General features: G+C 44.4%; 1 protein-coding gene across 3 annotated transcripts in view; it reads right to left on the bottom strand.

The window, feature by feature from the left end:
- The window catches only part of SMAP1 (small ArfGAP 1), a 136,858-nt gene that overhangs the window by 20,746 nt on the left and 102,294 nt on the right, over window positions 1-13,818 (bottom strand). For all 3 annotated transcript variants that reach the window (XM_007447206.1, XM_007447204.1, XM_007447205.1), the window contains one exon: window positions 3,947-4,037. In XM_007447206.1, coding sequence (XP_007447268.1) covers window positions 3,947-4,037 — 91 coding nt within the window. The remainder of the gene's footprint in view (window positions 1-3,946; window positions 4,038-13,818) is intronic.

Raw genomic sequence — 13,818 nt, 5'->3', positions numbered from 1 at the left:
TCTTCCGAGGTCCCCGAGTCTCACACACACACACACACACACACACACACACACACACACACACTCACACACTCCGCCGCCCCGTGCCCAATGGGCCTGCGGTCAAAGCCTCCTGAGCAGGCGGCAGCGGTGTGCACACGGAACGGGGGCTGAGGACAGACACCCGCGGAGGGCTCCCCACCTCTGGGGAGACTGAGCTGAAGCCTGCAGTTTACGATGCTGCTCAAGCCTTCCACTCAGAGCCGGTGCTCACCCCTGAAGACTCTAATCTCAGATGGGATCTTCTAGAAAAAGAAAGGAAAAAAAAAAGCCTGGGGGATTATCCTAACCAACTGCTAAGCAGTCTGTCAGTTTTCATCATGTGAGGACAGAGAGCAGCATACAGTGTAGGGGCGTGGCGAGCACAGGCCCTGGAAGCCAGTTTCAGTTCTCTTCTCACACAGCGGGGACACATTCTAGGCAAGCGGGTCTGTGTCTGGAGCATCCAGGGCTTGTTCATTCTGGGCCTCAGTCGAGAGGGGCCCTAACATCTTGGTTATTTCCAAGATCAGAGGGCAGGTAATAACCAAGTCGCTGACCCCACTTCTGATATCAGACAGTAAAGCGCTGAATAAATAGTATTTCTACAAGCTTCCAATGTGAGTTAACACCCAAAGGTGAGGTCACCCTTGCAGGTACGATCAGGAGCACATCCTCAAGTCCAGCAGAGCTCAGCCTCGGTCACCGCCCACACACTCGTGTACGCTTCGTGCCCATCACAGGGCACAGCTGAGTAAGGCCTGCAAAGCTAAAAACCTTTGGCCCTTTTCAGAAAAGAATTTGCTGACCCTTGCTGCTAAAAAGTATACAGACAGCATTTTATGTTTGACCTTGGGATGGGGAGTAGATCTGGAAAGGTGAGCCGAAGAATACAGGTTAAAAAAAGACTTGCCAAAGGGCCGTTTAAAGGGAAGTTCAAATTTCTAAAACATGATCTTGACTCTCACGCTATAGGAGTCCACTGAACGTGATCCTGAGCGCACAGTAACCCTGGGATCCTGGCCCGCCATGGCTGTGTAACTGAACTAACCCTGTGGGGATTTTCTCTGTATTTTCTGCAAATGTTTTCAGTTTACGCCAGTTCTGGTCTCATTCACATGGGGATATGCCATCTTTTCTGCACGACCATAAATCAGACTGCAAGGCACCTGCCCCTCCTCCCCACTGTGTCTCACTTTACAGGGGAAAACCGGAGCACCACGCTCACCTTGGGCAGCAGAAAAACAGTCTGCTGCTCGAGGGCGACAGCAACAATCGATCCCCGTTTGGGAGTGCTGTTCTCTGAAAGTCTGGAAGTGCCTTTTAGGTTACTGAGAAGCGGCAGGAGGAAAGTGCTGCAATGTGCTCTGGGTAGGGCTCTCGGTCTCCTGCTGCTAACACTCCCTCAGCAAGACCCCCCAATCCCTCTTTCTGACCCCAGCGCCCACCCTGCCACCTCTGGAGCTGTTCCAGCTCATGATCCAGAACCGCCCATCGCCCACAAAGCCCTCTCTAAGCCCTTAACCTCTCCCTCAAATACTGCCGCTCCTTCCTGCCCTAAGCGGACCTCGGTTCTCCCCTAAGGACACAGGTTCCTGACGCTCTCCCCCGTCTAAAAAGACAGCAGCCTTCCCAATCACAGGCCCATGAGTGAGAGAAGCGGAACCGCTGCCAGCGCGGCTGACTCTCCCAGACACTGACACCAGAAGAGGGGTGCTGCCGTCCCCAAACCCTAAAACCCAGGGACTCTGAGACTGGGCGGTGGAAGGCAGGGACACGTGGACAGGAGCTCGACAAACGGAGCTACTGTGTGACGGTGAACGGCTGGAAGGCAGAGACCCACGCGCTGAGAGTGAGAGGAACAAGCGTTCGCCGAGGTCAGGGGTCGAGCTCCAGGCTCACGACTACGCAGCAGCACCGCGCCAAGGGCTGGGCACCCGAGGCCAGTTCCGCCACCTGTACCCCAGGCCCCAGCCCGCGCGGCTCCTGGGGACCGCCTAGCAGGCCCGCCTGTCCCGCAGGGTCACTCTCCAAGGGAAACACCCTACAACTTCCAACCGGCAGCAAACCCCACTGGTGCTCTCTCTCAAACCAGGCCCAGAACCGGCTACTTCTCGCAGCTCCCGTGGCCACCCCACCCCCACCTGTCTCACTGGCCTGCAGCCTCGCCTTGCTACACTATTCTCAACAGGGTAGCCGTAAGGGCTCCTAAAAAACCCAAGTCGGATGAGGTACTTCTTTGCTTAAATCCTCCAATGCATTTCCAGGACACTCAGAGTAGCAGCCTTAGTCAGGTCCCAGGGTCATTCGCCAGCAGCCACACCAGGGCCCTCCTCCTGGCCCCACCCGCTGCCGGCGGGGCCACCCAGGGCCACTGCACCCGCCCTGGCCTCACCGCACACGGCCAGGGAGCCCCAGCCTCCTCAGGTCTTCCCTCTGACGGTATCTCAGGGGGCCCCCGACACCCACCCCCCGAACCCTGCTTAAAATCACACCACTGCTTTTGTTCTCTTTTAGCTACAGCACTTAGCAAACATGACCATGACGTATCTTACTTAACTATCTCTCCACTGTTTCCCCAGACAGGGGTCAGGTACTTTCATCTGTCTTCCCTCACAGCTCTCTCCCCAGTGCCTACTACGGCGCCCGGACACAGGGCAGACACTTCAGGAGGAGGTGCGGGGTCAGTGAGCGAGTCTGTAGGGTAAGGGCCAGGCCTGGCTCAGCTCTTACGTTTCTAAGTTATGGACCGATAACCAGGCACTCACAGCCGGGAAGGAAATGCTGCTGCCAAGACAAAGGCGCGTGGAGTCCTAGTAGGATCTTTCCATACTGTGGCAGTAAGTCTTTTTTCTCATTTATAGCAAAGGAAATAAAATACAGAAATTATGAGAACTAGTATTCAACACAATTATATTTAGAGCCCCTGAACTGAGCCCTATTTTTATATTTCTGATATACCACTTATTCTCACCACCATAGAAGATGTTTATCTATCTATAGGGGGTATATCTGCATGATACACCAGTTTCCTAAGACAAAAACATTCAGTTGTAATTCTTAAGACAGAAAATAATTTTCTCAATAGAACAAAGATCAATTTTTAGAAAAGCAGTGTATGAAGGTCGACTCTACCTTCCAACTATCTTTCACTGTTTTCCTGTTATTAATCTTTCCCTAAACTAAAAAAAAATTCTAAATTAATTACTGCTGAAGGCTCAGATATTACTAAAAATAACCATTTATCAAGCTATTTTAAAAGGAAGAGGAGAAAAATGTAAAAAGAGCTGACAGTATTTGTAGATAAGGACAGTACAAGCACTCCTTGAATGGAAGTCTGTTTACTCACCAGGCAGACAGCATCTATCTGTCGGCCATGAGAATAAATATGACATTAAAATGAGCACAGATATTCTTATTGTCATCAGACACACAAAATGAATCTAGCCACTAGATCTAGGTATAAAGCATGTTGCTTCAGCTAACCACAATTAAAGTGTCCTTTAAAATACCACACGTTATAATAAGGCTACACCATAATTATTTTGCTAAGGGACCCCCCCTCCAACAAAACTAAATAAAGGGGGGGGGGGGGGGGGGGGGTGGGGGCAGAAAAAACAATCTACTCTTCATTTCAAATGCTGAGACTTCACAGTCCACCAAGCCTTTGAAGAGTACTTTGTTATCCTCTCTCCCCAAGGAACTCATTACCTGTATTTCCATGAAGGCACTGCTGACAGACACCAGCTCCCTTATTAAAGATTTCCCTTTTGGTGGGAACTCAAAAAACTAATCATACCATTTTCAAATTCAATTAACAGGTATCTTTTGGCACACTGACAATAAAGCTATTATATTCATTTCAAGTAAACGTTTCAATTGTTTTGTAACTCTAATTAATGATGACTTGTATATTTTTATTACTTACCGAGTCCTAACAGATCAACAGTGGGCTCTGCAGCTTTTTTAGGGCTGGTACTTTTTTTAGGCTCCAATTGCTGATCTTCTTTCTTCTGCAGCTTTAAAGTAAATAATCAGATTTATTATTTTTTTCAAATAAACTGAACAAGACTTTTAAGCCCCAATTAGGCATAGTTTTGATAAAGTTAGTGTAATGTAGCCTATGAAGAAGCATAGTGTGATAAGGCTTAGAGCATTTATTAGCATAAACTTAAACACAATCATTGAACTTGAACTGATAAACCGGACACGAGGACGCCAAAATAGTGAATGTAGAAATTTAATCTTAATGTAATTGTTCCTAAGCAATTAAATCCTTCACGTGAACATTCCACACGTCGTAGTATTATACTTGCTTGCTCCTGCTGCCAGGCAGGCCCCGGGGTCCTCGTGAGCAGAGCAGAGGCCACCGGCACTAATGGAACCTGATCTGATGAGCAGGCAGACCTCGTCTTACTGCTCTTCCCTTTACTGTGCTTCACAGATATCACGCTGCTTACAAACTGAAACTCTGTGGAGCATTCTTCCAACAGCATTTGCTCACTTTGTGTTTCTGTGTCACATTTTGGCAATTCTCACAATATTTCAAACTTTTCATATTTGCTACGGTGCTCTGTGATCAGTGATCTTTGATGTTACTCTGTAATTGTTATGGGGGAGCCACGAACCACACCCATATAAGACTGCAAACAATCAATAAACGTTGTGTGTGTTCTGACTGCTCTACCCACCGGTGGTTCTCCATCTCCCGCCCTTTCCTTGGACCTCCCTAGTCCCTGAGACACAATACAGAAATTAGGCCAATGAGTAACCCTACAGGGGTCTCTAAGTGTTCAAGAAAAGAAACAGTCGCATGTCTCTCACTTTAAATCAAAAGGTAGAAATGATTAAGCTTAGCAAGGAAGGCACGTTAAAAGCCCAGACTGGCCAAAAGTAGGCTTTCTGCACGAAACAGTCAAGTTGTGAATGCAGAACAAAAGTTCTTGAAGGAAGTTAAAAGCGAATAGTCTTAGTGCTGAGATGGAGAAAGTTTCAATGGTCTGGAGAGAAGATCAAACCAGCCACAACATTCCCTTAAGCCAAAGCCTAATCCAGAGCAAGGCTCTAACTCCCTTTAACTCCCTGAAGGCTGAGAGAGGTGAGGAAGCTGCAGAAGGAAAGTCTGAAGCCAGCAGAGGCTGGTCCATGAGGCTGAAGGAAAGGAGCCGTCTCCATAACAACAAAGTGCAAGGGGAAGCAGGACGTGCTGATGCAGAAGCTGCAGCAAGTTAACCAGAAGATCTGGCTAAGATAATTCATGAAGGTGAACAGATTTTCAAGGTAGACGAAACAGCCTTCTGTTGGAAGAAGATGCCATCTAGGACTTTCATAGCTGGAGAGGAGAAGTCACTGTCAGGCTGTGAAGCTTCAAAGGGCAGGCTGACTCTCCTGTTAGGAGCTAATGCAGCTGGCAACTTTAAGTGGAAGCCAATGCTCATCTACCGTTCCAAAAATCCTAGGGCCCTTAAGAATTATCCTCAATCTATGCTGCCTGTGCTCTATAAATGGAACAGAAAGCCTGCATGACAGCACATCTGTTTACAACATGGTTTACTGAATGTTTTAAGCCATGTATTGCTCAGAAAACAAGGTTCCTTTCAAAATGTGACTGCTCGCTGACAATGCACCTTGTCACCCAAGAGCTCTGATGGAGATGGACAACAAGATTCATGTCGTTTTCATGCCTGGTAATATAACGTCTATTCTGCCGCCCGCGGATCAAGGAGTCACTTTGACTTTCAAGTTTTATTCTTTAAGAAATACATTTTGTAAGGAGACAGCCACGGACAGTGATTCCTCTGATGGATCTGAGCAAAGTCATTTGAAAACCTGGAAAGGATTCATCATTCTAGATGCCATTAAGAACATTCGTGATTCATGGGAAGAGGTCCAAACATCAACATTAACAGGAGTTTGGAAGAAGTTGATTCCAACCCTCATGGATGACCTGGAGGGGGGTTCAAGACTTCATGGAGGAAGGAACTGCAGATGTGGTGAAAACAGCATGAGAACTAAAAGTAGAAGTGGAGCCTGAAGATGTACAGTGTTGGCCAAAAGGTTCGCTCAGTTTTTCCATAAGATGTCTCTAGTAGCACTTAGTTGTCTTTAACTTCATTCGAAACAATCTTGTTAGATTGTATGTGACAGCTGTCATATCAGCGTGCATTTAAAACAAAGACATCAAAGATGTCAAATTCTAAATTATGCTTTATTATTTCAACAGAGGTAAAAATGCAACTGAAACACAATAAAAGATTTGTCCAGTGTATGGAGGTGCTGTGACTGATCCAACGTGTCAAAAGTGGTTTGCAAAGTTTCGTGCTGGAAATTTCTCGCTGGACAATGCTCCATGGTCGGGCAGACCAGTTGAAATTCATAGCCATCAAATTGAGACATTAATTGAAAACAATCAATGTTATACCATGCGGGAAATAGCTGACATACTCAAAATATCCAAATCAAGCGCTGAAAATCATCTGCACCAGCTTGGTTATGTTCATCACTTTGATGTTTGGGTTCCACGTAAGTTAAGTGAAAAAAGCCTTTGTGACTATATTTCCGCATGCCATTCCCTACTGAAACATAATGAAAATGTTCCGATTTTAAAACAAACTGTGACGGGCGTTCCACGACAATGTGGAACGGAAGAGAGCGTGGGGCAAGGGAAATGAACCACCACCAACCACATCAAAGGCCGGTCTTCATCCAAAGAAGGTGATGCTGTGTATATGGTGGGACTGGAAAGGAGTCCTCTATTATGAGGTCCTTCTGGAACACCAAACGATTAATTCCAACAAGTACTGCTCCCAATTAAACCAACTGAAAGCAGCACTTGACAAAAAGCACCCAGATTCAGTCAACAGAAAATGCACAATCTTCTATCAGGATAACACAAGACCGCATATTTCTTTGATGACCAGGCAAAAACTGTTACAGCTTGGCTGGGAAGTTCTGATTCCACCGCCGTAGTCACCAGACGTTGCACCTTTGGATTTCCAGTTATTTCGGTCTTTACAAAATTCTCTTAATAGAAAACATTTCAATTCCCTGGAAGACTGTAAAAGGCATCTGGAACAGTCCTTTGCTCAAAAAGATTAAAAGTTTTGGGAAGATGGAATTATGAAGTTGCCTGAAAAATGGCAGAAGGTAGTGGAACAAAAAAGGGTGAATATGTTGTTCAATAAAGTTCTTGGTGAAAATGAAAAATGTGCCCTTTATTTTTACTTAAAAACCGAAGGCACTTTTTAGCCAACCCAATAACTAAATTGCTGCAGTCTCAGGATAAAACTCTCACAGATGAGGAGTTGCTTCTTACGGAGAAGCAAAGAAAAGTGTTTCTTGGGATGGAATCTACTCCTGTTGAGGATGCCGTGAAGATCGCTGGATGACAACAAAGGATTTAGAATATGACATAAACTTAGTTGATAAAGCAGCACAAGGGTCTGAGAGGAACAACTCCAATTTTGAAAAAATTCTACCGTGGGTAAAATGCTATCGAACAGCATCATATGCAACAGAGAAACCGTTCCTGAAAGGAAGCGTCAATCCACACAGCAAACGTCATCACTGCCTCACTTTAAGAAACTGCCGCAGCCGCCCCACCTTTGGCAGCCAGCACCCTGATCAGCCAGCAGCCACCAGCATGGAGGCAGGACCCTCCACCTGCAAAAAGACTACGGCCTGCTGAAGGCCCAGATGATGGTTAGTTTTCTTCTGGCAATAAAGTATTTTTAAATTAAGGTATGGCTGAGTAATATTCCACTGAATATGTAGCCCACCTCTCTTACGCCAAGAAAATAAAACATTCATTCATTCGCTCATTTATTTCTCAAACCACTCCCACAAGATCATTTCCTCAACTACCTAAAGAACTCATAGCTCAGCTGTTACATGAGTTCATTTTTTGTTAGCTGTACAAATGCATAAATTTCTAAGAACATATATATATATATATCCCCTTACTTGTTTCTGGTCACTTACTGTCTCCCCCTCAGAATCAGCTTTTTAACTAATTAGCCTACCAATCATTATAGATATCAATTCTTTTTTTTTTTTTTTTTTTTTTTTTTTTTTTTAGCAGTACGAGGATTTTCAACTGTTTAGGGGTTGGTGCCCCTAACTCCTGTGCTGTTTCAGGGTCAACTGTACTCTGTTTCTTGGGTCTTCAAAACTCTAAAAAAGAAACAAATCAAATGACAACATAGCATTCATAATTATTTGCACAATCGCATTTCTCTGCTTATATTCTCTGTTATTACAAGTAAAGAAACTGAGTAGCCTAAACAAAATAAATTTTTTAAGCATCTCAAAATCAACTGAATTTTGACTTACCTTTTCTAAAAATGTTTAACCAGTGAGAGAATTCTGAGAGGTTGAGAAATTTTAATTTTGTTTAGGCTACATGATTTTTTAGAAGACGTGCCAAAAGAAAACCAGCTATATCTAGATTACTATCAGGAATCTGGGAATGTGGAAATAATTAATTCATGAAACTTTTTACCAACTACATCTAGAGTAGAACATACAGGTCCCAAAATTAGGTATGCAAACTTTCACTTAATCCCATCGTTTTAAGCAATCCACTTGCTGCACCTGGCCCAGCCACTCCGCGGCATGTGGGATCTTCCCGGACCGGGGCACGAACCCGTGTCCCCTGCATCGGCAGGCAGACTCTCAACCACTGCGCCACCAGGGAAGCCCAACATTTGAGATTTTAACGTTACTATTATAACCTGACTCTTCCTGCTCTCTTTCTTCACTAACATCTCGGAAGCTGGTGGCTTTACGTTTCATCGCACCGTCAGGTACTAGGAGAGAACACAGTGTTACCAAACACACTTGAGTGGTACCACATGAACGTCAGCCTGCTTTATCAGATACCTTACACTGTTTCAAGATTTCCTTCATAGCCAGGTTGGGAACTCTCTAGAAATTACAGCAATTTATGACTAAATCACAAGAAACCTAGAGGTTTTCATCCTTTCATTCTCTGCCCTAAAATGATGCATTACGTCTACAGCGGAAACAGAAACTGAGCAACAGAAACCACTCAATTCTCAGACACAGAGGGTGTTTGTCTATTTAAAGTTCTTGGTTTTGATAAAGTAAAATATCTGTTAATAAAGTGGAAACATCGTTAGCAAGGAACAGAACTGATATTTTAAAGTTACTTTATTTCAGAATGTTATTTATATATTATTAGGAGATAACATTATATGATACTTAGTATGTCTAAATCATGTTACAAGTATTCTAGTAATCTGGTAAGAAATCCATCCAAAGATATAATTTAATGTTAGCACAACCAACACAACCACAATTAACAACTGCCATCTATGCAGTTCACATGCAGTCCATGTTCTAATTTTTTTACTTTTATTAGTTAATGGCAGAATCTAAGAATCACCTTGATGTGTAAGGGTTTGGAGGCTGCTCGTTCAGACAAATCACAGTGAGCTGAAATGCCGTCTTGCCACTACAGTTACTAATACCACTCTCGCCTCTCTACTACAAACACCACTACAATTACCTCTCACCTTCTGCTCCAACCCCCCGCCCATTACCGTCCAATCCAAGCTGGCCTATTTTCCTTTTCTCCTGAAGAATGGATATCCTCTCTCTTTGGCACTTGGCTGCGGCTGCTTCAGAATAATACGATGCTGTCTTTCAACACTTCACTTCCAGCTTTACATCTTCTTCTTAAACCAGGGCAAAGGTAGGTAACCACAAGCTCCTGTCTCATGGTCTGCCAGAGAAATGTGGGCCCTCACCTTAGGGAGGCTACGCAGGGAAGGACGTGAGAAAGAACTTTCATGGCTACCAAACACAGTGTACAAGTTATCAGGTGTTTTACCAACAACTAATGAACAGACTACTGTGTATGAAAAACTACTGCTCCAGTTCCAAAGTCAGAGATAAAAACAAAAGCTGCACAGTACTTCCTGCAGGTCTAGGTAATGGATAGAGAAGGCTGCCTGCATAGCTGGATGTGCACACTCACTGCGAGTTTCAGGTGCACTGTTCCTGATTAAAGACAGCCACTCCCAACACCTTACCCCTGGCAGAGCTTCTGGTCGGGAACCGTGGGGCTTCACCCCGGCACCACTTACAGACGGTCTCATCGCACTCAGCTCGCAGCTGCTTATGTCCTTACCAGCTCTAACACAAATAAATATCTCTTCTCTACAGAACTCCTGTGTGGATGTGGGTACCGCTGGGCCTTCCCAAGGGCTAGTGCATACATTTCCATACAGCCTACCAGCTACTGCACCAGAATCTCCAGAGCAGGAAAACACCTTTTTAAATGACAACGCCCATATATTAGATATTCTAAGATGTATCATTAAAGGACATAAATTAGCTTAGCTATCAGCACCATATTAACTAATCCTCTTAGAATTGCAAAGACTTATTGATAATTCATTTGCTAGGAACTTTTTGCGATAACAGCTACAGATATTACTTTGTAAAAATACCTTCTACAGTTTGGCTAAGTACTTTCCAGTATTATAAAGGTGGTTTTATCTTTTACTCCCCTATTTAAAATAAAATTTCCCTACGGTGGGTTATTAAAAGTATCAGTTGGAGAGAAAAGTACCCTGAACACTAAGCTGTTTATATACCCCCGGCAGGCTCAGTGGTTGTGTTACGTGTTTAACCACGTGTCACCTCTGTTCATTCAACACTCACACCCTGTCTAGTAAAGTGACCTGACAGTGAGCCGTCTGCATTACAGGCAAAGTCGACAGTCAGGAACTAAACTCTTCTCTGGTCTGAAGTTGCAATGACCCTTCCCTCAGCTCTCTCCACTCCCCTAAACTGTGTCAGCTTCACGTGCAACCTTCCCACTAGCACACCATAAAGAGGATCATTTCTGCCACCATCATTTTCCACAAAGAACGCTGACTCCACTGAGAGCCATTTTTTCGATAATTAAGCCAACACATACATGCTTGGCACTGTCCAAGGCACTGACATTCTACAGTTTGCATTTTGGGGATGGGGGGAGGAGGTGCAGAGGGGAGAAACAGACAATAAAACAAACGACCACAAATAAAACAGCAAACGGTGTTAAGTGCCATAGGGTAAGTTAAAAAAGGGCATCATAATCAAGAATGACTCAGGACTACTTTGAATTAGGCATTCAGGGTAGCCCTCTGTCTAAGGTGTTGTTTAAAGTAAAATCTGGGGCTTCCCTGGTGGCGCAGTGGTTGAGAGTCCGCCTGCCGATGCAGGGGACGTGGGTTCGTGCCCCGGTCCGGAAGGATCCCACATGCCACGGAGCCGCTGGGCCCGTGAGCCCCCCTCTCCGCAACGAGAGAGGCCACAGCAGTGAGAGGCCCGCATACCGCAAAAAAAAAAAAAAAAGAAAGTAAAATCTGAATGACAGGAAGGCAGTGCCCATGAAAAGATCAGGTAACGCAAATAAATACACTTGACTAGACTGTAAGCTCTAAAGGGCAGGGATTTTTGTCTGATTTGTTCACTGTCGCCCCCAAGACCGTACCCCCATGCCCATCACAGTGCAGGCACCCCTTATGCATCTGCTGAATGATTTGGGTGCATCTTTGGAACTGGGCAGGTGAGTGGCCCATCCAAAAATATTTATCAACTATGATTTCTAATTACCATTTTAAACTTAAATTTTAATCATAAACACTGAGGTCTTTCTGACTCTAAAGTCCATATTCTTTTCAGGTACCATACTGCCATTATTTAGCAGAGATGGAATGCTGAATCACTCCAGGAACACTCGCACTAGAAGCTGTGAGCCTCAGATAGAAACAGCTCGCTACTCCCCGATGGGTATTAACAGTTGTTTAAGTTAATCTACGGCAGACGTTCACAGGAAGACAGTAACTCCCTATCAGTGGCATCCTTTTTAGAAAGACCTGCTCGACCACTGTGGGACCCTGAGTAAATCTCACTCTCTGAATCTTACGTTTCTCCTAGTGTGATGACTGCATGATGACTATGTAGGGTTTCTGTGAGAATTAATTAGCACACATAAGATGCTGCACAACGCAAAGCACTTAGTAGACGCTCAGCTAATCCCTTGACCATCCTCCCTTCTTTCCTTCTCTGCTTTTGGTTGTAACAGTAACACACTGAGGGGTCAGAAGCTAAGAGCAAATACTCTGAAGGCAGGACGTTCAGACTCAAATCTCAGCCTGGCTACTCAATAGCTGTGTGACCATGAATAAATTACCAAAGCTGCCTCTCTCAGGTGCTCAGCAGTAAAGGAGGATAAGAATGGTGTCAAGCTCATGGAGCTGCTCTGAGGACTGTGAAATAACACACACAGAGGTCTCAGAACAAGGCTGGCAGAGTTAAGCCCTCAGGAAGCATGGACTCTTGATTACCTGCAATGACCCATCAAACCTAACTGCTGATCCTTCCACCTTGGCTGCAACATTCTTAAGCACAGGCTTTAACTTAGTAAGCCTACCCTTCATCAGAGCATTTATTGAGGAAATATTTCTCTTATTTCCTATTTAAGGACACTTTTCATTTATTGTGAGGGACTGCAACAAATACATACTTACTGACCAGAATTTTCCTTTCTTTCATTAAACAGGAAATGAACGCTTTGCACATAAATTGGATTTCTTCCCTTTTTATTGCCTCACTTGCAATAAAGCTTTAACTGATTGCAAAATCATTTGAGAAATTCCATGAAGAAAAAAAGAATGTTTCCAATTTACTCTAAGCCTGTAATAGAACCTGAAATATGGTTTTCTGCCACCATCTATACACTCTTTATCATCCCAGTTACTTTAATAATGAGTAAGTATTAAAAAGCTACTACAACTTCGGCTGGTTCCTTTTTCTTTTAGGCTCGAGGGCATTTAACAAAATAAGGTTGCTGTCATCTTGCTATTGCTCCTGCCCCTCTGAAAGAAAGACAGATGGTTAGGATGCAAGAGGACTGAGGGAAGTAGGTCTAAACAGACTCCACCTCAGCACCCTACCCCCACCGCCAAGACCAACCCCTGGAAGCCAAGTCCTAAAAGGAATCCCTATTATAAAATTCCTCTATTGTTTTGTTTGCAAATACATTTGCACGTGGCAAAAGGGATAACGTGAAAACCACAGCAATGGGCTTTCACTGTAAGCAAGATTTGCAGGTACCCTCCCCATTTTTAATGTACTAGCATATTTAAAAATAGGATTCAGCGACAGGGATGGTGAAAACAAGGGAGAAATGGGATGCAGGGAAGCACCTGCTGCCAGGCTCTTGAGGAGCCAGGTCACGGTGCAGCTGGGTCACCACTGGCCGTCCAGTTGAGGGAGACACACCTTTTCAACTAAGAACACAGTAAACTCAAACCCACAATCTGTTCTTGATTTGCTACCACTACTAGCAACTTTTTTCTATAAAATGACAGGTGCAGGGAGTAAACAACTTAAATCTGAGAAACTATGTTATATCTGGAGTGACACTGAGCATCCTCAGGACCTGTACTGTAATAAAACATCCTTTTCCAATAAAAGGCACCAGGGCTCCCTAGTAAAATGGACACAGGTCCGGGGCAGGCAACGTAGAAGATGAGCTTAAAACAATTACCATACCAAGTATCAAGGACATTATCATACGACTAGAGTTGCATCACAGATACAGGAGCCAATATGAAGAGGTTTTCCATCAAAGGATAATAACTGCAAAGGATGGTTGCAAACATACTATACCTGTTTAAATCCACGAATATACAGTGAGACCGCCCCCAAACCCTAACTGGACACAACGAGATGATGCTAACGCATCAACTTATTATTTTGAAAACTGGTCAATTAGGGAAA

This window comes from Lipotes vexillifer, unplaced genomic scaffold, assembly GCF_000442215.2.
Source record: "Lipotes vexillifer unplaced genomic scaffold, Lipotes_vexillifer_v1.1 scaffold1180, whole genome shotgun sequence".
Lineage (NCBI taxonomy): Eukaryota > Metazoa > Chordata > Mammalia > Artiodactyla > Lipotidae > Lipotes > Lipotes vexillifer.
This window is presented reverse-complemented; position numbering and strand designations above follow the sequence as displayed.